At 41.2% G+C, this 22,767-nt stretch overlaps 1 protein-coding gene across 3 annotated transcripts in view; it reads right to left on the bottom strand.

Annotated features, from left to right (window-relative positions):
* Positions 1-1,163: 1,163 nt before the first annotated feature.
* The window catches only part of LOC107688310 (leucine-rich repeat and fibronectin type-III domain-containing protein 2-like), a 79,435-nt gene continuing 57,831 nt past the window's right edge, over positions 1,164-22,767 (bottom strand). For 2 of the 3 annotated variants that reach the window (XM_016485931.1, XM_016485932.1), the window contains 2 exons: positions 11,131-12,527; positions 1,164-2,823 (listed from right to left, as the gene is read on the bottom strand). In XM_016485931.1, coding sequence (XP_016341417.1) covers positions 1,845-2,823; positions 11,131-12,506 — 2,355 coding nt within the window. In that variant the 5' untranslated portion in view covers positions 12,507-12,527 and the 3' untranslated portion in view covers positions 1,164-1,844. Of the gene's footprint in view, positions 2,824-11,130; positions 12,528-20,574; positions 20,643-22,767 lie in introns of those variants that run through there. The other variant, XM_016485933.1, reaches the window with a different exon arrangement.

Genomic DNA, 22,767 nt, shown 5'->3' with positions numbered 1-22,767 from the left:
GTGTTGCACATGAAGATATTCACAGAGTCTTTATCACAGAGGCTCTTCGGGGATGCTGTTGTCATGGCAATTTGCTACAATTTCCTCTGTCTATGTGCTTCAATTCCCATACCAGCCTTGAAAAACTGCAGCAGCACACCAGTCTGTCCCACAGTTCTTCCACATTCATTCCAACCTGTCCAATTCAGACACACACACACACACACACACACACCTCACACCAATGACTCAGCACAGCAGACTGGGGGGCATTCACTAAGAATGAATCGCGGCCACTAACGAGTTATCGCTGCTCTCATCCATGCTAGGCTGCATAGATGCGCAGGGAGTTCTTGCCCAGAACAGAACCATACCGCCAATCCAAACTGTATGCTAATTGTCAATCATCTTTGACGATAGTGGTCCTGACAGAAAGGGAAACTAGGACTGCACATATACAAACCACAAACAAAGCTGCGCTTGCTTACAATTTTGAATATGAATGTTAATCACTTTCTTCATTCTGGCTCATGCTGTTATGAAAATTGATGAGATAAGATGAGATGAGAGAAAATTAGTCTTGACTTCTTTGCTCGCTTCGATCACTTTCGCTTTTATTCCTGTGGTCTGACTTTTTCACCAAGCCTAACAGCCAATCAGAGTTCTGTCTCTCACCGACACCGCCAATCCGGATGGACACCAGTCCAACACACTACAAAAACTAAGCTGATTGACGCTCAACCACGGCCCGATGTTGGTGTGTCAGGACCTTAATGGCACAAAGGCTCCCATGCAATCTGCTTCCAGACTCGTGGGTCAATTTTAGGATGCATCAGACCAGCATGATCTGACAAACTTTCCTGTGACTGCACAGCATCAGTCCACCACTGCGATCCACACAACTGAATCAACTCTTCAAAATACTGAAGGCCCTCCACTGCACTGTGTGTCTGCGTATACGGCCGGTTATAATGCTCTTCTGCATTTGATGAATAACTGCTTCAACAGAAAACCAGCTCTTCTGAATAAACATCAGGATGCAGTGTAAAGCCCAAAGCATACTTCATTTTTTTACGTGTACGCTAGCTTATGCGTATAGTTGAACACGCAGCCTTTGAAAGTATACTCTATTTGACAGCGTGCATGAACACAGACAGTTGCCACATGCGCTCTAGAAAGCTTCATCTTAGTCCAGTGTCTGCTCGGTTTTTCTCCAGAAGTTATGACTGAGAAAAATATATTTTTTACTCTTTTAAACTAAAGTTGCTGCTATCCCATACCCCCCTCACACAAACGCTTGTTAATGTTAATCCACTATTTTGTTGTTGTTGTTACGACTCTTTAGTTTGGTTTTCTACTGTGAAACAGTGGCCAGCATTGCCGCCTTGTGAAACAACTGATTGGTGCAAAACAAATTCAATGTGCATGTGCGACCTGCATGTACCAAATATGCACAAAAAATGTTACAAAAAATCAGATGGTGCGCATACAGTATGCACATACTATTCCGGTAACGAAATTGGCATCGCGCACTGTACGCGGACCCTTGTGTATGCGTAAAAACCAAAGTATACTTTGGTCTTAATTGCAGCAGGCAAATTGTGTGAATAGGGTGCAAGCTACACTGAGCCTACTTTACTTAGAAATTAGGCATGCAGAAAACCAAGGGTCATTAGAAAGATTTGACAGGTTTTTGTGCTGAAAAACTGCATCTAGAGTGGTGCAACCATTTCGTGAATTCACCCCCTGAATGCTGCATCTGTTCTGGATATGGCAAGGCGAATAACAACAATAAAAAAACAAAACATATTCAGAGTCATGCAGGATGGAGTTTATATTGTCTCTCTTCCTGTACGTTTCGGCCCCTATACAGTACTCTCCATAACCCACTCAGAGCTCTCACTGGTGCCTTTGCTCCCGCCACTGTCCCCTTCCTCATTGCACTGCAGCAGCATGCTGTTCACCGACAGGCTGCGTTTGGTCCAGATGCTGCTGATCCTGCGCGGGTACGAGCACAGCTGCTGCGCCGTGGACACTGTGAAGTCGCCCATGTCGAACGAGTGGCTCCTCTTGGGTTTGGAGTCCAGAGGCAACATGAGCAGCTTGCTAAGCCGCGAGTCCAGCGTCCGGCCCAACAGAGGCTCCTTGTCAGTAGGGCCCGCTGGGGCCGAAGCAGCAGCCGCGCTCGCCGGGCCCCCGGACGGACGTGGCTCCTTGGCCTGGCCCCGAAGCTCCAGCGACGTGAAGGCCCCTAGAAGCTGGTCTAAGTTGGTGTGGGGCTTAGGAGGCGCGGACCTCCAAATGTTGGCGAGGGCACTGTTGGGGCTGTAGGGCGTGGGATCTGCTGAACCCGAGGAGGAAGAGGAGGAGGAAGAGGACAAGCTGCTCTGGAGCGAACCACACTTGAATTCCACCACTTCGTCCTGCATGCTGACTTTAGGCTTGAGCTTGGGTGCCAGCAGAGGCACTCCGTTCTGCCCCAGCCTCCCTCCATTGGTTTGAGAGTGTGTTTCACTGACGTTGCTCAGCTTGCTGACAGGGGTTTCACCGCCCCCTCCGCCGTCCCCCGCCTTGTAGCGCACCATCAGGATGACGATAAACACCAGCAGCGTGGCCACGATCACGCCGCCCACCACCAGGATCATGGTGCCTCCCAACAGCTGCCCATGCAGAGACTGGCACTGCGGGTACTCGTCCCGGGTGTAGAACTGCACGCAGCCCACCACATTAGTGGCAGTGAGCGTGGTGGCGCTGTCGTCCCAGGCGGCCAGCACACACAGGTCATACAGAGTCCCAGATACCAGGTTGGTGACATGGAAGGCCTTACTGGAGGGAGGAATCATCCTGCAAACACACAGTGACAAACTCATTATACATCAAACACAGTTCACATCAACTGAATCAATATCAATACAGTGAAAGTTCGGCACTGTAGACTTCTTTACATTTACATTATACATTTTATAGACCAGTGCTTCCGCCATGTTTCAGATTGAAGTAGTTTTCAACCCTGTTCCTAGAGCCCCCAACACTGCATATTTTGCATGTCTCCTTAATTAAACACACCTGATTCAGCTCTTGGAGTCTCTACTAATAAACTGATGACCTGAATCATGTGTGTTTGATTAAGGAGACATGCAAAGTGTGCAGTGTTGGGGGCTCTAGGAACAGGATTGGGATCATTCATTCATGTGATCGGAACTTGTAATTACGATATTTCTGAATCATTATTCATTTAGCAGACGCTTTTTTATGCAGAGCAGGGGACGAGAGGATGGAAATTCAGACAGCAGCAAATGCTACAGTGCACTTTGCACTTACATGTCATATTAAATTACGAAAAACTACTTGAAATCTGAGCTGAAAAAAAAAAAACATGACAACATTTTTACAAACCAAAATGGCCGGGAATCCAATTTATATCAGATTCTTAAAATGTGCCTGAAGTGTCAGATTAGATTTCAGCCATTTGTTCACACTTGGGACGTGTACAGTGTGACGTCAATAGTCCAAATGCACTATTTTTCTCTTTTCCCACAAACTGCTGCCATCTGATGCTTACTGCAAACAGAGATGGCAATGTCTGAATGAGATCCATTCCAGTCTGTCTGATGGCAGCCGGTAGTGGCTCAATACAACAAATGTTTCTATAAAGAGCTAGTTACTGGATTTGCCAAAATTAGAGGCATGAATTATATATTAAAAATCATTAAAAACAAACAAACAAACATTTTGTTTGACATCCACAATCAGTGCTGTGTATTCTGCTATGAGTTACTGCATTTATTACTTCTGGACACAGAGACATTAAAAGTCTATGCATAAAGTCTATGCATGTTATTGCTCATTTCTTCAGCATTTTCTGATCTGATTCTGTTGAACTGTTTTTCAACTGTTTGAATGATTTTTGTCATGCTTATTATCCTGCTATCAACTATTTCAGAGAAAAAGCTACAGACTGGACAAGATTTTATGCTAGTAGTCAGATGTCCAAAAGTGTTGCTTACCCGTCCACTAACCATGACTGGACGGCTCTTATTTTTATGTGAACTTCACTTAAGCTCTTCCCTGCTGAGCTGACAGCCAACAGTAATTGGCTTTATTTTTTCTACCCATCTGTGCTGCTGCCACGAGCAGATGGCCTACCCGATATCACAGACATATATTAATAAAGAAATGATCTTAAACCATAGTGCAGGAAAGTAAAAACACTGCAAGAATGTCAAGAGTGTGGTAAGTGTTTACTTCTGCACACGTTTGATCTGTGGGTCACCGGTGAAAGGACCACAGTACAAGCTCTTCTGCTGCCATGAAGAGTTTATGGATGGAGCATCACTGCTGTGACCCAGAGATCCTCAAACAAAACCATCGCACACACTTCAACAGGAGCTATAGAAGCAGCTCTACTGAGTCACATCTCTCCTAAAGAATATATCTACTGATTTAGTACAGTGTCACTTCAATAAACCAAAAACATCTTAAATTGTCAAGTATTTGTAAGCCTGAATTAGCTGCTTTTATCAATATTTTTCAGATTTGACTGCAGTGACCTGTGTTGCATGTGTCAGCATCACACCATCACATCACTTCCAGCCCTCAACATGCGTGTGACAGACAGGCAGCTATGAGAGTTGTGTTGGGACTCAGTTCATTCAGGAGTGTGTGTGTCTGAGACCTGCAGTAGTCAGTATGTACTGTACTAGAGGTGTGTGCACAGGGTGAGCTACACCCATATATCTCAGATTTCTTGAAAGCAGTCAGTATTAGCTCATTAAATGAAGCCCCTCATCCGCGCTCTCCTCCTTTCAGCTCATCTTCTTCTCATCCTATCTCCTCTCTTCTTCTTCTTTTTTCCTCTCACAGCTTGCAAAGAGCTCAGGTTTCAAAGACGTACCTACCCCTCCTTGATTTCTTAATTCAAACTAACAGATTACAACATTTTTCTTTTTGTTATTTAAAAACCACATTAAAACTGTTATTGAAACTTTATTTTTTCATCATGCTTTCAACATTTATTTTTGCTAACTGTGTTTTATATTTAGATTTTACAGTTTTGGTCTTGTTCCAGACCCAGACGTCTACCCTTATGCAAGAGAATATATTTCCTTATATATGAATGATCAACACATTAACTTCTTGAAAATATATTGCTAATATATTACAATATACTGAATAATACAAAAGGAATTGCTGCTTTTCATATATTGAATAGGTCTTCATATATAGTTCTTCTTTTCATATATAGTTCTTCAGCATGAAACATACAGTGCAGTTTTTGTCTTCATTGCTATATAGCTTTTATATGTATTATATGTATATGTATAGCCATGCATGGTCCATGCAAATAATGCAGTATATTGAAAAATATAAACTCTAGTTTGCCATATATGGAAATATTTTCCAGTATATTTAGGGGCCAAGCCCTGAAGGGGCATAGCCCTTATTGCGTTTGAATGTTTTCTTCTTCTTCCCAAATGGGAGTCTATGGCAGCCCTATGAAGGGAAAATATGAAAATTATGAAATTTGGCACACTTGTAGTGATGGTCATGAATAGTGATCTGACCAACATTGGGCTTTATAGGAACAACTCTGTAGCACCACCACCAGTTAAAAAATCCACTATTCAAACAGTTATAACTTTGGAACCCTCCTAGAAAAATGAAACTTAGTTCATCTGATTCCTCTCTTCATGCTGATCACATTCAATAGCTTACATTAAGACTCCACCCATTACAGTAGTGGCCATTTTGAAATGTACAGTTTTCAGTTTTTTTTGTTTTTGTTTTTTGCTACTCCTTCAAAATTTGCCCAATTATTCTGAAAATTGGCAGAGAGAGATGATCTTTGGACTGAGCCACACAGTAATGACTGAACAGAATTTTGATATTCATCTTTGTTCAAACGTTATGATGTTGTGAACGTAACAATGTTGACCCAAAATTGGTTAAGAGGCTGTATCTCGGCCAAACTTTGATCAAACGAAATGAAACCTGGTATGCTTTATCAACACCATGATTTAAGGGTACATTTCTAAGTTGGTAATAGCGCCACCTATGGATCATGAGATACCAAAAAATGGCTATTTTTGCTAATAACAGTTGAACAGTTTTTCACTACTCCTCCTACAAATTTTGTCCAATTTTGTCCAAAATGTGGTCAGATGATCTTTAGACCGAGCTGCATAGAAATTAATGAATGGATATTTGATATTCACTACCGTTCCCAAGAAATATCTCTCTGAAGTAGACCGTGCCTGTATTTGTTGACTTATGCTAGTTAGCTTAGCAGGCAAATTGGTTAGCAAGCTAATCGGTTGCCATTCTTTCTAATGTGGCTCTTCAGCTGCATTAAGTTAGCTTAGCATGCTAATCTGGTTAACATGCTAAGTCATGCTTTTGTGTTGTCATTATCACACTGAAAGCTCTACTCAGCAGCCTGTTGAATGTGCGTCAACTGAGTGGCACACTCTGCTAGCCACTGGCCCCAAACCTTTCAGGTGGGGGGTTCAAATCCAGTGTGGCACATGAATTTTGAAAATGGCTCCTACTGTAGGGGGTGGAGTCTTAATGTACGCTATAGAATGTGATCAGCATGAGGAGCGTAATCAGGTGCACTAAGTTTCTTTTTTCTAGAACAGGTTCAAAAGTTATAACTATTTGAATAGAGAATTTTTGAGCTGGTGGTGGTGCTATAGAGTTGGTCCTAGGGACCCCAAAGTTGGTCATTTCACTATAAGTATGCCTTCATTACAAGTATGCCAAATTTCATAATTTTCCTACTAACGGTTCATAGGGCTGCCATAGACTCCCATTGCTATTCTTGCTGTACCTTCAGGGCTTAGCCCCGTATCTCTGCTTGCAGCTATATTCCCATATATATTTTTGTTTTATAATAGTACTCTTATAGGACAATCTGTCAAACAACATATGATTTATTACATTTTATTTATGTACTTTTTACACAAATTAGGACTCAAAAATTAGGTGTGTCATAATTTCCGTCATTTCCTCATGAAGTTTTACCAACGTTAGTGTACTTGTTTACCAATTACTCAACAGTGTATGTTGAAATAGGAGACATGATTTGTGAAGAAAACAAAGATAAGGTAAATATTACAGTTTTTCTCAATTGATTTGACACATTTCTCCAAACTCAGGTCACTGTTCTCAAAACAGTTTACACAGTGATCTGAACACTTTGTAATTGTCCTAAACAGATTGTAAGTTTTCATTCATTTCATACAAATTACAAATCATGCAAATAATAATCTCAAAGCTCAATATTTATCTCAAAGTCTCAGTAGTTGATACAACCAACCAATACTTTAAATTATCTGACAAAAAAAGCAATTGTAGCTCCTTTAAATGGTTGTACACAAATCACAAACATTGATGTACCATTTGTCCAAACACAAGCAAAACTCTAATTTGTCATATCATCAAATGCACATGGTATATTTTCAGTTGGCCCCAAACTAATAACTGCTCGCTTAATAACACACACAACACATGAAACACAGTTTTTCTAATTGTTTACACGTTTATCACAATTGCTTTGACTATACAGTGGAAAAGAATATACAATAAATAAATAAATAAATAAAAATGGGGGAGGGGTAAAGAAAGAGGTGTAAGTGTAAAAGTCTTTGGAGTGGGTAGAGAAAGGGGAACTGTATACTGTGTATGGTATTAATTTTATTTGTGCAGGTCTTAAAAAGGTCTCAAAAAGTTTTACATTTGATTTTTAAAATCCTGCAGATTATAAGATTTTATAATAAATATGTTTACATATGCAGATGTGACAGTTAATAATTTCAACCCCCCCCCCCTCTCTCTCTATATATATATAAGATTAGATTCCCCGATTCGCTCGGTGCATCGGCCTAAAAAGTTAACAATGTGATGCATCGGTTTAAAAAGTGTGCATCGGCTACAAGTTATCATTTATATCGTGATGCATCGTTTCTAACATATTTGCATCGTTAAAAACCGATTCATTTATATATAATTACTAGTGGATGCGCTATACTTTTATTATTTAGAAAATGACCAATAATCTGTGACTGATATTTTATATGTAGATTGATTTCTCCTCTCTAAACTGTTTCTCAAGCTGCTCTCATCACCGCTGCTGCTGCTGCTGCTGAATATGACGAATCACAACACCATGGAGACCCGAGGAAAAACTGGGATTAAAGTCCAAAACCTGACTTGAAATAACCTAACAAAAAGAAAACAGCCGAATCCCAGACATTTTGGGCGATTAAGAAATCCCGGCCGGACGCATTTTTTTAGGTCCAAAAAGAAGACATGTCCGGGAAAAAGAGGACGTATGGTCACCCTAATTAAAGTCCAAAACCTGACTTGAAATAACCTAACAAATCAATCGGGGCTAAAGCGGTTCCATTAACGACAAATTAAATCCACACAATCTCACTAATTTGTGCACGCTTATTTTTAAGCCGTTTATTATTTTTTATCTTAAAGTCGATCATGGATCAAATCGATCCACCTTGACACACAGCGAATATATCTGTGCTTTTTAATGCATTTGAGACGTTGTTTTCCTCAGTGCATAACTGATATGTCACAGGTATATTTTTTATCTGTAAATGTTAGAAAGTCACGCAAATACTGTATGTACATTTTGCTGTCAGGAGTGGGCGAGGCTTACGCGAGTGAATGAGCGCTGCTGCGCGCATGCGCACTAAACAGAGAGAGCGCAATCGAATAGGAGCGCAATAATTCTGAGTAAAATATACATTCTGATAAAAGCTATGGAAGCCTGTTTCCGACACTGAATAAAAAAAAAAAAAACGGTAATTGTTACTTTTTATCTCACAATTCTGACTTTTTTTCTCGCAATTGCGACTTTATGTCCAAACGTTTTTGAACAGTAAGATTTTTAATGTTTTTTAAATAAGTCTCTTCTGTTCACCAAGCCTGCATTATTTGATCCAAAGTACAGCAAAACTTAGAGCAAAACTTTTTTTTCAAAGTTATATATATATATATATATATATATATATATAACATTTCTGTCCCCCTCACTTCTGAAATGATGGCTACGCCCCTGGTTCGGATAGCGTACTGCGGGAGGTCGGGGGCGTGGAAAATCGTGCTATAAAGCGATTTAGAAATCGCGCACGCTCAAATCGTGATTTTTATGACGATTTCGATTAATCGCACAGCCCTAAATCGTATCGCATGGGTAGCTGCTTCATATGTATCTTTAATGTATCGTATCGTTGGCTATGCATCAAGATGCATATCGTATCGGCCTCAGTCATGAGATGCACATCCCTAATACATATTTGATTAAGTTTTATGTTTGATTATGATTATGTTTGATTAAGATACGTTTGTGTTTAGATAGCTGTGTTAATTGTTTTGAGAACAATTACATTACATTGGAGTCAAATCGATAGAGGAAAACTGTACTTGAACATAGTTTAAAAAACATTTTAAAGGTGTATCATATTCAGTTAAGCTGTAATTAACAAAGGTGTGCAAATTGATAGAAAGGTGTGCGAATTGATAGAAAAAATGCTAGCAATGAAATCAGCAAGGAAATACTGAGTTTTAAAGTGTATTTTAAGGAAGTTTCTTAATGTCCAAAGAGTCAAAACACCCAAATATGCTAAACACTGTGGGCTGAGACAACAGGACCTTCATGCTTCAAATCACCAAGTGCCAAATGTGAGCAAACACTGTTTATTAGGGCCGGTTTAAACATAATTGAGTTATAATATTATGTATGCATATATTCCGCATTGTGATTTATATGGAGCCTGTACTCAGACACAGGAACCAAATAAGGGACTATCCATTTGACTGAACAATTGTTATCTTTGCAGTTGTATGTAATGACGCCAGTGACATAGAAGTGATACATTGACAGGCCATCCTAACATCACAGCGAGACGTGATGAAACAAACCTTCATCTGTCGCATATTTACATGCAAGGAATCAGCAAATTGTGATTATAGATAGTAAATCCTCATGCAGAGGCTTGAGCTTTGAATATGAGATTGGTGAGCAGATGTTTGTTGATGAGAGGTCACTGAAAAGCAGTCTGAAGCAGGCACAACAAGTCATACAAGCTATCTCTTTTCTATTTAAGCAGCGTCACACCAGTAGCCTGGCCCACACCAAAAACTCACTGGACCAAAATCCCATGCTTCATGTATTCTAATGGCCAATGCTGACAAATCCTTCCACAAAGAAAACCTTCTGGAGAAGCATCACAGAAATCATCAAAACACAAGGTGTGTGCTCTTAGTGTCACGCTTTTCAGAGGGTGAGAGAGCATGCAAACAGAGATATCTCAGCCTCTCCGTTCTGCCAGGCTGTGATTTTGTTGTGTCGCACAGCATTTATACTTGAGCGATGATAGAAATATTGCTTGTCCTAGAAATCTTGTCGCGTTGCGGCTGGTTATGACAGTGTATTCTCTGCCACGGTGAGAGTTTATTTACTCATTATGCTGTTCGAAACATTTCCCAGAGCAGCTCATTGAACCATTATGAAGAAAGGAGTCAATAATTTATCTCTCACACCGGCACAACTCTGATAAAGATGCCACACCGAATTACTGCCAATGAGCAGTTTCTTCAAATATTAATGGGTGAATGGCTTAACTGACTATTTCCTTCTGTCTGTTTTCCCTTTCTAATACTGCACTGTAGCAGCTGCTATAATATACTATTAGCTCATCAAAGAGCAGAGGATTGACATACTATCTACCCATGGAGTCTCAGAATCCCCTTAGTTTGTGAAGACAGAGAATAATCGAGAAGAGAAGAGAAGAGAAGCTGGAGCTTCTCAGAGGACAGCATGTTGTTTGTCTACATTCTGTATTAGTCAAGTGGACATAGTGAAGGATGAAGGACGAATCCCTGCAGACAGCTACAATTTACAAATGTATGATATATAAACTGTCAGGGGTACTGCTTGCTGTTTAAATAACAAAACACTTGATACAACTGACAGTCTGAAAGATCCAGCCACCTCCCCACCAAAAAACCCACCCAGAATACTACCTACATTGATCAAACCAAAAAACGCTTGGATCCCCACAGTTTGCTAAATTGTGATATATCTTTCTCTGGAATCAGTAATTCTGTCATAGCCCTGAAAATGCTTCGTACCTGTAGATGAGGACTTCATCATCTGAGCAGTTGTATTGTAGTTGGTACATTTTCACTTTGGGAGCAGTCTTGCTGACGGACCAACTGACCAAGGCAGACACGGCAGTCACCTCAGACACAGACACTGCTTTCTCTGGCTGGCTCTTGGGAGCACCTTTACTGGTCCTGGAGCTGCCGGTAATGTCTGACAGGCGGGACTTGGGTTGCGATGCCTGGCCTGTGCCATTGCTTATGTGGGGTAGCTGGATAATTGACAGCTCCACTGAAGCAGTTGATTCACCAGCCAGGTTGGCTGCAATGCAAGTGAAGGTCCCGTAGTCCTTGGAAGTGGTGATCAGGATCTCCAGGGTCCCGTTGCGGTACACCACAGTGCGAGAGGAGTTCCCGAGCAGTCGATCGTCAGGGGTGACCCAATGTATGGTTGGGGTGGGATCTCCGATGGCTTCGCACCGTAGACTGGCGGACTGCCCCTCCAGAACCAGCATGCGGTGGGTGTGCTGAGTAATCAGTGGCTGCTCACACAGAAACTCGTCCTCCCAAACGTTCCAGAAGTAGCGGCCCTTCAGGCCGGGAGGTGAGGCACAAGTCTCCAGGTCATCGTCTCGCTCCAGACGCCGGAACCAAAGCAATTCGCAGTTGCAGTGAAGTGGGTTTCCTCCTATGCTGAGAGAGAGTTGAGGGGCAAACGTCGTGGTCATCATCTGAGAATCCTGCGCTCGGGCAAAGATAGGATCTGGCGGAAGCTTCTGGAGCCGATTAGACGTCAGGTCCAAGCGGGCCAGCCTCTCCAGATCCACAAAGGTCCCCTCGGGAATGTAATCCAACAAATTGTGGTCCAGACTCAGCTGGTGCAGGTTGATCATCTGCCGGACTGAATGCCAGGGCAGAGCCTGAAGGTTGTTGTAGGACAAGTCCAGATCCTCAAGCGATGCCGCAACGTCTTCAAACGCCTTCTCGGAGATACGACCCAGTTGGTTGTTATTGAGGATGAGATGCTGCAGGTTGACCAGCCCTCGCAGGTCATCAGGGCCCAACTCCACCAAACGGTTGTTATCCATATGGAGAGAACGGAGGGTCTCCAGGTCCCCAAAGGAAAAGGGCTGTATGTAGCTTATCGTGTTGCGGGAGAGTGTAAGGTCCACCAAGTCTGTCATGTTGGCAAAGTCCTGTTGTGTGATTCGAAGGATGTAGTTTCCCCCCAACCGGAGCTCCACAGTGCTGCGATCTATATCAGGTGGCACAGAGAGCAGGCCTTTGGCCGGGCACAGGGTCCCCAGTGACTCCGAGAGGTTCTGGCACACGCAGTACTTGGGGCACGCATGGACCATCATTACAGCCATACCCAGGACCAGGATCTGACAGAGCACAGGGTCCATGGTAGATTCACACAAAGGGACCTGAAGCACAAGAATACATAAAGAATAATCAGTACTGAAATTCTTTGAGTGGAGGACCATTTATAATTTCAATCAGTGTTTTTGAATCAGGTTACTGACACGTTAGGAAGCAACAGACGACCTGTGTATGTGCCATATCTTTCTAGTGTCACTCAAATAATACAGCTGTACAGTTTGTAACCACTCTCATGTAGATTAAGTACGTATTCATAATGTGTGTTACAAGTGTGCAGGATGCTTGCACTGCCAAGAAACAGATAAGCTCAGAGCTGTGAAAGTAACAGTAAGGCCTGTTTCACACATCTCGTGTTGAGGGCATGTACACAGTGCAGCTCTGTGGCTTCAACAGCAGGTTAATGTTGCACTTTCAACTGATAGCACTTCTGAATAACCTGATATTTATGAATATTTCCATGGCCATAAATGATAAAATGGTTGTCAGGAGTTGGCTACTGAAAATCATTACAAACATGGTTATCATGAAATCTAATTTGCACGAGGAGTGTAACATTTACATCCAAATGATAATTAATCTACACAGTTCCCCAAAGCCAAAGTGCAGCTATAAATCATCTTAATTAACTGAAAGGTTTGTGTTTGTGTCACTGGGTGTGGAACATGCAGATGTCTTTGTTCAAACAATGTGTGGGTACTTCACTTCAGTATTGTATGCTGCTTCATAGAACCTAAATAGTGCACAGTCACAGCTTTCAGTGCTTTCTGCTGAGTTGCATGTGATGCTCTCAAAAATAGGCTCGGCGCCAGAGCTCTACTTTTGGTGCTGCAGCATGAGGCTGCTCATGGAGGCCATGACAGACGCAAGAAACTGATTTCATCCTCAAGGCAATGTCAACTACAAGGTATGTTTGTTGTTAAAACTAAAAAAAAAGAAGAGATTTTTCTCCACAGTCTTCAAGGAAGCAAAGACACCATGATTCCATCACAGGGCTGTGACCAACACACCCACACAGCAGAATAAATCATGGTGGAGTCAAAGCCAAGGCCTCACAAGGTGCTTACAACCGGTTAGACAGTCGTACTGTCGGTAAGTGTAGTATGAGAAAGTCATCTTAACTCTTTCATTTCAGAATATGTGTTCAGAATGTATCATATTTCATAACATAATTTAAATGAGCTTCCACTTGCAGTACATGTTAACGTTACAAACAGTCAGACTTTCTGACTTTTGATTTTATTTGTGGCAAAAATGATCTGGCATGAAAATGTTGTGAAACACAAGATGGTAAGAAAAACTGAGGCTTTACTAAAATCATTAGGGGCTGGCTTGCAAACAAAGCAAATTAATGAACAATTTTCATGCAGTTCATGAAGTGCTGAGCATGCAACGTGTTTCACACACTCTGTGTGGCTGTAAGGTTGGGAGGGCATGAGTATCTCTGTTAAGACCATGACATCAATGGGTGGTCTATTCAGAGGACCAGTGTAAAGCTAACTGACATTACAGGTTTTTCCTGCACTCAAGGCATATTACACATGTATTCCTCTGCAAGCTCATTAACATGCTCAGCTAGAGGTGAGACACTTGTCTGTGCACAAGCAACTCATCACCTTCAGACCATGAAAGAGAGAGACAGAGACACTTTCCCTAATTAGAGTCTAAAACCTAGAACCTTGATACTTCAGTTAATAGGCTGGTACTAATTATGATACAACAAATTGCATACTTGGCAAGAAAAAGCAAAGTAAAGAGACAAGCACGGTTGACAATTAATTGCTACAGAAATATTTGTGAATAATGGTTGAAATGTCTGTTTTGTTCGTGTCACATTGCAGGGTAAATTTATTGTACAAACACCAAGAAATCATTCATTCAGACTGAACTTGTACCTTGGTAAACAAATCTTAAACGGGTTGACTAACATGAAAAACAACATTTTAAATCTTCAATATTTACAAGTGTTTATTATATTTTCCTGCTTGGTCTTAATTCATGTCTTGGTTGATTTTCTGATAAGTTTTTTGGAACTCAGCCAGACCACTATAAAATAAAAGACGATGGTGATAAATGTAACGGTGTTGTGTAGGATAAAGCTCACGACACAGGAGAATCCAACAGTCTTTTTACACAGGAGATTACTAGAATGCAATAAAGGAAAAGTAGAACAGGTGTGGGTGACTAATTAACAAGCGATGAAACTAACTAGAAATCTAAGGCAGGCAAACGGGAGCCGAACACAAAGTCATTTCTCTCTGAAAGTTCTCTAGAGGTTGCTATCCATGCCTTTATTACGTCTCGGCTGGATTATTGCAGCTCCCTTTATTTTGGTATATCAAAGGCCCAAATCTCTCAGTTACAAGTTGTCCAAAATGCAGCAGCTAGACTCCTGAAGGGATGTAAAAAGTTTGATCATGTTACTCCCTGCCTGAAAACATTGCATTGGCTGCCAATTCATTATCGAATTGAGTTTAAAATCTTGCTACTTGCCTACAAATCACTAAACAGTCTAGCTCCTCCTTATTTGTCTGATTTACTCTACTCCTACACTTCGGCGAGGGGATTCAGATCGGAGAGCAAATTTCTCCTCCGGATCCCAAGAACCCACTAAAAGACCAGGGTATCTAGAGCTTTTGAGGTGGCTGGTCCCACCCTTTGGAACAACCTACCAGTTCACATTAGAATGGCTTCCACTTTATGGAAATGGTTGGCATAGCACTAGCAATGCTAAAGTCTTGGGTTCGATTCCCTGGCATGCTGGCATAATTTATTTCTTGAGTGTAAGTTGCTTTGGATGAAAGTGTCTGCTAAATGAATACATGTAAATTCAGTAGTCTCTCCAATGAAACAGTGCAGACAACCATCCAGCTGCATGTATACTTCAGGTTTTCAGGATCTGCTCTCAGTGTTGGTCACATTTAGTCTGTATTGCGGGTGGTTGAGACGCTCTGATTCATTTGGAGCTCACGTAACACTACAGCACTGAAGAGAGCATTTCTGGATTTGCCTAAAATCCAGCCTATTGGAGACTGAAATCTAAAGTGCACATTCTGCACAATGATCATGGTTATCTGCAGCACAAAAGCAGTCTTAAGTCGCTGGGGTATATTTGTAGCAATAGCCAACAATACATTGTATGGGTCAAAATTGTTGATTTTTCTTTTATGCCAAAAATCATTACGATATTAAGTAAAGATCATGTTCCATGATGATATTTTGTAAATTTCCTAATGTAAATATATCAAAACTTAATTTTTGATTAGTAATATGCATTGCTAAGAACTTCATTTGAACAATTTTAAAGATGATTTTCTCAATATTTAGATTTTTTTGCACCCTCAGATTCCAGATTTTCAAATAGTTGTATCTCAGCCAAATATTGTCCTATCCTAACAATAAAACTGAAATTGGACAAAATCTCCTGAATTATTTGTATGTCCTCTTCATTTTCAGAATTTAAATTTCCTCTCATGCATTTGGGACACCTTGAGTCAGTGCTGTGCAATCGAATCTGAAGCAGTGGCGTCAAGATCACGAACGAGTATTCAAGCAAGACAGGACACTGCAAAGAGGGCTGCTGAGATGTTGCTGTGCATAATTTTAAGATGAAAATTGAGAATTCTTTAAATGATCATCCCTCGGGGTCCCGCTGGAAACACAGGGCCCCACGCTATCGCCTGCCCCGTCTCTGCAGATGGGAATCTGGAGGAATGATCCCTCACATCAGCAGGGAATCAGGCCTTAGACAATAAAAGCCTCATTTGACACATTAGCCTTCGGAGTGCTTTCACGTCAGCCTGAATTTAAGACGACGATGCCTCAGGGACATGAGGGGAATGAGGGGACGTTTATAAATGGACCCCAGCAGTCGGGAGCGTGACACTGTGAAATCTTCTGGTGTCCTCGGAGGGTCGAATCATAAAACCTCTTTTCCATCTAACAACTGCAGCATCACACTTTTATTTCACCATAATAGGCACTGATCTCTCTCAGTCTCTCCAGAATTTATGCAAATTCATCCAAACGGCACTTTATTTGCAGCAGCTTATGCTTTTGTCTCATTTCCACAATTTTTGCTCACAAAAAAACATCAACAAATCAAAATCCATAATTCTGAACCCAAATAAATTGATCAATAGATGTTCAACTGCCCTGCTGCTGTACTGTAGTGAATTGCATTGAATAAAATTAACATAGCTGGACTGGCCTTACTGAGTATCAGAAGATTTCAGCAATGGACAGGGTAGAATTTAATATATTTACTACTGTATTGATTGCAAAACAGCACACAAAGTCAATTCAGCCATAATGGGCAACAAAAATCATGAAAATGTCCGTGAAATCCTGATGGGACTGTCATCTGTTAGCAGTAACTGGCCTTTTGTTTGCCAGGTGACAATCAGGTGTGTAAAGAGAAAATATTTAACACTTCTCTCTCTTTTTTGCTATCTGTCTTTCACACACACACACACACACACACTTTCAGTGAAATCAGCCATACACAGAAACCTTGACTAACATGATAAGTGAGTTTATATGCTCAGAGAGTGTAGGATAAGCTCCTCTAAACGCAATCTCTTCATTAGCATGTTACCACCAGCAGAATGTCTGAAGTGGCATATAGCACCTTTAATATCTGGCTAACAGAAAGTCTGAATGCTTTAGGACTCTTCAGTGAGCAGCTTTATAAAACACACCAGGATCTCACGGAGCTGGTGAAAACCCGCCAGTCATCATTATGTCATGTGACTGCAGGAGCACAATTACTGCATAATAACTGAATTTGCAGAACAAAGTCAAAAGTAAACAGTCAAAAGCTTCACTGACTGATCATGATACCAATAATAATTCATAGACTGCATGTCACACTCGACACAGTAACAAAACCTGCAGATCTCTCTCACACACAGACATACGGTATGTCAGTAACGTCATTACATTAGAAACGGTGTCTCAGCTAGTGTGTCGCAATGGTGGTATTTCAAAAATTAAATAAGGGACAAAATATTGATTTGAGTTGATATATTTGAACGCAAAGCTTCTGTGAAGACAGCAGTTGCAGTTACTAGACACTATTTTATTAGCTAAACAAACGCAACGCTTCCACAAAGAAAAACAGTTCCTAGCAAGCGTATAGAGCTGACTGCAGTTACCCGGATGAGCCTGTGTTATCAGCTTTTACCGGTGGTTATCGAGGGATAACAGACCTCAGAATGTCACGACTGACCAATCAGAATCAAGTATTCCACAGAGCCGTGTAATAATATTGTTACCTAAATTGCTGCTTTGCAGCCAAGCAGGAGTTTTGTAATGCGACTCTCATAAAGCGAAGGCTTTAAGACCAAGCAGAAGCACCTGTCAGCTGGTTGCTCTTGCAGTGGGCGGAACTAAGCAGTAAATCCCATCAGCCCGTTTGATTTCAGCAAATCACTTTGAGTGAACAAAGACAAGGTGATTAATATTCATGACTCCGACAGTCTGCCACCCATTATCGCAACAGACACAGACCCGCCGACAATATGATGCTACCTGATGGAAGACGTGAGCAGAAAGAGAAGGTCTCCTTGACTAATTTAAGTTAACAATGTCAAATAGAGAAAAATAATTAACATCTAAAGTAACTTGTAGCCTGTTCTTAACCTCAGACCTTATTGTTATTATCAGTCTTTTTCACAGACTTGTTCTTGCCCTATTGTCAGTTTCATAGCAGTCACTCGCTTCAGAGCTCATGGGACTCCAAAGGCACTGACTTAAGGATTCACTGTGAAACTGTAAAAGTGAATGAGAACAATTTGTTGACAAATGAAACACTAGAACTCAGCAGTGTAAACTCTGGAGCAGCGTTCCTGCCTCTCAGTTCATGCAGATATGTCTGAAGATTCATTTCTAAACCAGGTCATTTCTTATTCCAGGAAGCAGGTTATTTACCCGGGTAAGTATATGGATAAATAAACTGATAACCTCAACTTTCGGATCCTAAAACAGAGGTCACTTTCAGGGTGTGTAAGATAATTCTTGTTCACAATAATTTAGGAAATGATTAAAGATTAAGAGATGATTGCATACCTTGCCCAGTAGGTGGCGATGTGCACTAAGAAAAGAAGATGAAGGAAGAAGCATGGCATGGTTAATCAGCCGAGAGTTCTGGCTTCATGTGACGGTACGTTGAGTCTGTTTTCTGGGATCCCCCCAATGTATGTGTACACCCACAGAAACACAGCGCACAGTTTCATGATTGCATTTTACAAACACTTTTCCAGTGTAAAGAGAACTATGTACTTTTAACTTCCCGAAACTCACCATTTTTTTGGATATTGTCAGGCTCGGGTCAAATTATTCTTATAATGTAGTCTCAACATTATAACTCTCATTAAAAATGAATGGCTTCTGGTTATTTAGTCTTGGCAAATCACTCACTGGCAGTGTGAACGCCTCTTAAAGGGGTCGTGACATGAGCAATCAGATTTGCTTTACTCTTTTGACATATAAGCAATCATTGCACTATAAAAAACATACAGTAAAGGGCCATTCACAAAAAACATGTTTTTACAGCTAAAACAAAATGGTCAAACACATTTAACATAGAAAAACAACGTAAAAGCAGAACAATGTAATGCAAAAATGCATTCTGTGTGAACGGTTTCAGACCTCAAACATTCCTCCTCACGAGCCAAAAACAGCTTGTTTCTTCTTCCTCCACATTATAACATCACACTGTGGTAGATGTATCTGATCACCTTTAGCACATCAGCGGCAGTGAACAGTGGCGTGAAGCAAAACAGAGCTACTCAGGGACAACTTTTAAAGTAGTTCTCACTAAGAGTAAGATGTAGAGGAAGACTGTCAGATGCGTTATTTGTGGATGTTGAAAAGTACACCAGGTCTCCAGCAGATGCAAGCGGAGCGAAAGCAAATGTAAGTCATTATAATCAATGACGCCGTCTACACTGAATATGGTAGACAGGTGTCCCCTACTATTTCTGATATACTCCACATGCTTGAGCTACTCCTGACAACAGGACAAATGGATGCGGAGTCCACAGCGAATTTATCTTCATCCGAAAGCATGTGTTTAATCACTGAGGAGCTATGGATATTTATTTCTTACAGACGTCCCCATGAGAAACAATTACCGTCTGAATAGTGCTTATGCCAGCTTTGGCTCGTCCTCAGAGAACAGTTGGGTGATATCACTGTGTCAAGGAGATGCTGTTTTTTTCCCACTGCAAGGGTAAAAAAACAATGTATGGACTTCCAATTCGGATGCCATAATTACCATAGAAATAATGCTGTTTACAGCTGCTCATGAAGCCTCTGGAGCTGAAACCAGATTATGGTAAAGGCGTTACATTGTCAACACAAGCACTAAGCGGTTGACCAATCACAACAGACTGGGCCAGCTACTGGACCAATTAGAGCAGACTGGGAGTTTTGGAAAGGCGGAGCTTCAAAGAGACAGGAGTTAAAACAGAGCGTTTCAGGCAGAGGGTGCTTTTTGAACTTCAAATCCTGTATTCTAGCAGACCACAAAAATAAAATGATGAAAAATAGCATTACATGGGAACTTTACAAGAGCTGCAGCACTAAAACTGAGTTTTTCAGACAGAGAGTCCGAATGAAAGCAGACTTTTTTTTCTTTGCTTTTTGTGCATATATGACTGGTTTTTTTTTTTTGCTTACTTCAACAAAATAAGTGAACGTAGGGAAATAAGGATGTTAATGTAACATAATAAGCCTGTCATGACCCAGATGAGCACAGGATCAAGAGCAGAGAAAGAAATTTTAGTGAGCCAAGGAGCAGCTTACATTCAGCTTGTGCTTCCACCTACAGGATGGTGCAAAGGCGTAGGCAGAGCAAACAGAGAGGCCTGTGCGCAAGCTGAAGAGTGTTAATGAACTATGAATAGACTCGTGAATATGTGCTCCATTATCATGTTAGCAGAGGCAGACGCAGAGCTGTTGCTAAGTGGTGAAAATAATCTCAGTGGCCTCGCTTTTGCTCTAATAATAGATCATTTCTGTTTGTTGAGCTACACCATCATTCTCACCCGACTCCGATCTTAAAGGGAACGCATCCTCAGCACTACTTACTTATGAAATAAAAGAGTTTGCAGTACGATATGAGACCTGGAGACCTCTATCCATTAGCATTTCCATTCATCTAAAGGAGAAAAACAAGAATTAGAGACTAAATCATGTACTTGAAGAAAATAAAATGACATACTGATTGGGAAAAACATGATACATGGACAGTTTTGAATGACTGTCAAAGGAGAAAGATGCTTTTCCTCTAGAAGCAGGATCATGATCTCCAGCTGGTCTCAGAAATCCTGTGAGGATCTGAAAAATCTGCATTGTAAATGCATTATCAGTGCATGAATACTGAAAACCTGGCCGATTTATATCCACACAACACAGAGGGAGAGATGCTTTCACAGCAGACAGCCTTTTTGGACACAGAGGTCAGAAAAGATACTAATCCACGTCAGTCTCTCTGGACGTCACACTAAATGCTCCTCCTCTGAAAGCAGAATCAATTGGCAATTTCTCTCAGAAGGGAGCGGCACAGAGCTTTAATACCAAACGGATCAGTTCTACATCCCGCTGATGAAATTTTCCAGAGGATCAGCTTCATCTCTGAGTCAGAGAAGCCAACGATGGCTGGTCCGAGAACTGACCATAAAATGATCTGTCGAGGCAGCAGCTGAAACGTCACTAATAAAGTGTAATGCTCTGGGCTTCTTCCAGCGGAAAAGCTCTCGATTCATCACTTTAGATTGGACTGAAGGGATCCGTTAGGGCTTGAGCCGTGGTCACTGAGGGATGAGCTCTGCGGTCATAATCTATTATCACTTACATTCACACTGAGAGATTAAAACAGTGAGGTCCTCAAGCCCATCCAACAACGAGACCTCCAACAGCGCCAGATCCAGCAGATAATCTGCACTGCTGCTGAGAAACACTTCTCAAACAAAGCTGCTGCTCTAAAAATAACAGTGTCCTAACCAGGAGCCCAGCGATTTTTCTCCAAAAGTAGAGACCGAGCGACAGACAAAATGTCTAGCGCTGCAGCTGCTATCGCTTTGTCGCGCCTGGTTAGGACACGTGTAAACTTCAACATCAGGAGAGCCCAATAGAAAGACAGATATCAGTTATTTAGTGGGATAAAATCCTGTCCCTGCAGCTCATATAACACACATTTTGTACAGAAGACTTATAAAGAACCTTAAAAAAAAAAACAAGCTGTACATGTACAGTGAGTATAGAAAAGAATCAGCCTCCTTTAAAATAATCACATTTTGTTGCTTTGCAGGCTGAAATGAAGACGGACAGAGTTTTTGTTTTATCCAGCTGTATTTACTCAGTGCAACTTATAACATCCAGGCCCGGTTTCACAGACAGGGCTTAGACTAAACCAGGATTAGGCCATTGTTCAATTAGAAAATGTAAGTAATTTTTATTAACATGCCTTAGAAAAAACATTACTGGTGTGCATCTTGAGACAAAACAAAAGCACTGATATATTTTAAGATCAGTCAGTGCAAGTTTCTTTCAGTTGAAACAGCTCAGATTTACACTTTAGTCTGGGACTAGGCTTAAGCCTTGTCTGTGAAACCGGGGGCCAATGAAAGATAAAACACCAACATGTCAGAGAAAAAAATAAAAATAAAAAAACAGAATCACTGAGTTGGAGAAAGGATCGCCCCTCCCAAAAATGACTTGTAAACTCAATCAGGTGCAGCTCATCACCTTCTCAATGGCACACAAAGCCATCTGACTTTCAGTTGTGATCAGCTCATTTTGATCAGCTCAGCATGAAAAGAGCTTTCCTGGAGCATTTCAGTCCTTGGTAGAGCAACTGAAGCAAACAATCAACTATGGGTGCAAGGCACTGTCAAAAGATATCCGGGATAAAGTTGTGGACAGGCACAAGTCTGGAGATGGATACAGAAAAAAACTTGAAGGCTTTATCAATGCCTAGAAGCACAGTTAAGTTTATTATTAAGAATTGGAAGGTATTTGGTACAACACAGACACTCCCTGGATCAGGACGTCGCTCCAAACTGGATGAAAGAGCCAGGAGGAAACTGCTCAGAGAGGCGACCAAGAGGCCTACAGCAACTCTGAAGCAGCTGCAGGAATTTATGACAAAGAAAGGCCACATACAAAGAAAGGCCACATACAGTCACGACTGAGCTTTGCCAAAACACACCTTGAAGATTCTGAAGTTAGATGAGACTAAAATGGAATTATTTGACCTCAACATCAAACGATATGTCTGGC

Source organism: Sinocyclocheilus anshuiensis, unplaced genomic scaffold, assembly GCF_001515605.1.
Source record: "Sinocyclocheilus anshuiensis isolate Anshui unplaced genomic scaffold, SAMN03320099.WGS_v1.1 scaffold781, whole genome shotgun sequence".
Taxonomy (NCBI): domain Eukaryota; kingdom Metazoa; phylum Chordata; class Actinopteri; order Cypriniformes; family Cyprinidae; genus Sinocyclocheilus; species Sinocyclocheilus anshuiensis.
Note: the sequence above shows the minus strand (reverse complement) of the source record. Positions and strands in the feature narration are given on the sequence as shown.